The 1,939-nt window shown below is 33.6% G+C and overlaps 1 protein-coding gene across 7 annotated transcripts in view; it reads left to right on the top strand.

Moving 5' to 3' along the window:
- The window catches only part of LOC106877586 (putative mediator of RNA polymerase II transcription subunit 26), a 243,671-nt gene that overhangs the window by 237,460 nt on the left and 4,272 nt on the right, over window positions 1-1,939 (top strand). For all 7 annotated transcript variants that reach the window (XM_052973746.1, XM_052973745.1, XM_052973743.1 and 4 more), the window contains one exon: window positions 1,736-1,807. In XM_052973746.1, coding sequence (XP_052829706.1) covers window positions 1,736-1,807 — 72 coding nt within the window. The remainder of the gene's footprint in view (window positions 1-1,735; window positions 1,808-1,939) is intronic.

The raw sequence follows: 1,939 nt of genomic DNA on the forward strand, positions 1-1,939 counted from the left end.
CTCTGCCAAATCAGACTGGAGCCTGGTGTTGCCATCCGGTTTCACCAGTCCTCAGTCAAATCGTCCAACCCATGCTAGCATGGAAAGCGGACGTTAAACGATGATGATGATGATGATGATGATATATATTATAGGTTCAGGTGAATATGGTACTTAAGTTTAGGCACCAGAATTTAGTATGGTATTATCCATACAGTTTCAAAATAAGCAACAAGGATATCCAAAAGTAATGCAGTACGATTGTTTCATGCAACTCCATTTATTTAAGCAATGTAAACATTACATCAAATATAAAATGTAGAGCAATCTTTAGCTGCACAAAGATATAGAAATTTAATGAAATTACATTTAAACAGAAGGACATATTTTTATAATTAAATCTAAACTCTCCAAGTAGAAAGGAAGAATACAAAAAAAACCATTCTGACTTAGCCAGACCATACAGGCTAGTAAATAATTCTAAGCAGATTTTAACTGTCACTGATTTTATTTGTTTTTTTGGTTCTGATTTATGGACTATCTTATCAAACCTAGAGATTTAAAGCTTAAGAGGACATTGGGATTTTCTTTTTAGGGTAAGGGGTAAACATGGATGATATAGTTATAAAATTTCTTAGGGTTTGGTGACAAACTACTATGGGGGTGGGGATTCTCTACTAGCAAACCAGTTTATAATGAAACAGGGGAAGTCTTATCGAATAGCATATACATTTGACCTAGCTTGACTGGCTCCTGTGCTGGTGGCATGTAAAAAACATCACTTGAGCATGGTCATTGCCAGCACGTAAAAAGCACCATTTGAGCATGGCCGATGCCAGTACCACCTGACTGGTCAAACCGTCCAACCTACCCAGCATGGAAAGCGAACATTAAACGATGATAATGATGATGATGATGACATCATCAAAATCTTGAAGCTACAAGATAATACAAGATTAACTCCACAACAATGTGAATAAATAAACATTGTCTTTGACAGAATAATCTGAATTCTAAACGGCTAAATGCAGATTTGAGAAATAAGGATAAGATGTGGAATATGGTCTCTTAATGAAATCAAGATATAGGTGAAGCATTGTAGAAGAGAAGTCAAATGGATTATGTTTACTGAGAAAATTATTTTTATTTTAAAATAATTTTTATTTTTTATTTTTATATCATGTATTTCATGTTCAATAATACTGTTGATTACAAGTTTCCAACAGACTTATCTCAGGTTTATGATATACCATATTTTAACTTGTATAAGGAACCCCCTAATTTTGGGGGCTTAAAATTTTTAAAAAAGGTTTTGTAAGGGATTATAATACTATCCATGTATAAGAAACTCCCATATTTTTTAAACCTAATTTTTGACAAAAAAAGGGTTCCTTATACATGTTAAAATACGGTATTCCTGATGATGAGGCGGAAATGGGATTGTCTGTAATTCATTGCGAAACAAATATCTCAGAGAGGCTTCATTCTTAAAACGTTTTTGATCAGTTCCCTTGCTGATGTTTACATTGGTCACACACACTTCAGCACTAACATGCCAAATGGCACTCACACACAATGTATTCATCAAACATGAGACCGTGTAGAAATCTGACACTCACCTAATGAGAACTCAGACAAAAGATTGAACTAAGAACTCTATAGTTGAGAGGAGGATTTTCTAACTATACAATGTAGTACTTTGCTGAGATACCTTATACCATGTTATTTATTTGGGTCTTTCTTTTCCCTCCCACAGGAGAATTTTGAAATGGAGAATAAAAACCAAATAAACTCTTCATTTCGTTGCGATTATCCTGATTGCAGTCTTGTGAGTATCTTAACATCTTCATGTATAATTAGCAATCAATTGCTTCGCTTCTACTTTGATTTTATGCGCATGTAATATGTGTGTGTATGTATGTATGTGTGTGTGTGTGTATATATATATATATATATATAT

Source organism: Octopus bimaculoides, chromosome 16, assembly GCF_001194135.2.
Source record: "Octopus bimaculoides isolate UCB-OBI-ISO-001 chromosome 16, ASM119413v2, whole genome shotgun sequence".
NCBI classification, from domain to species: Eukaryota; Metazoa; Mollusca; class Cephalopoda; order Octopoda; family Octopodidae; genus Octopus; species Octopus bimaculoides.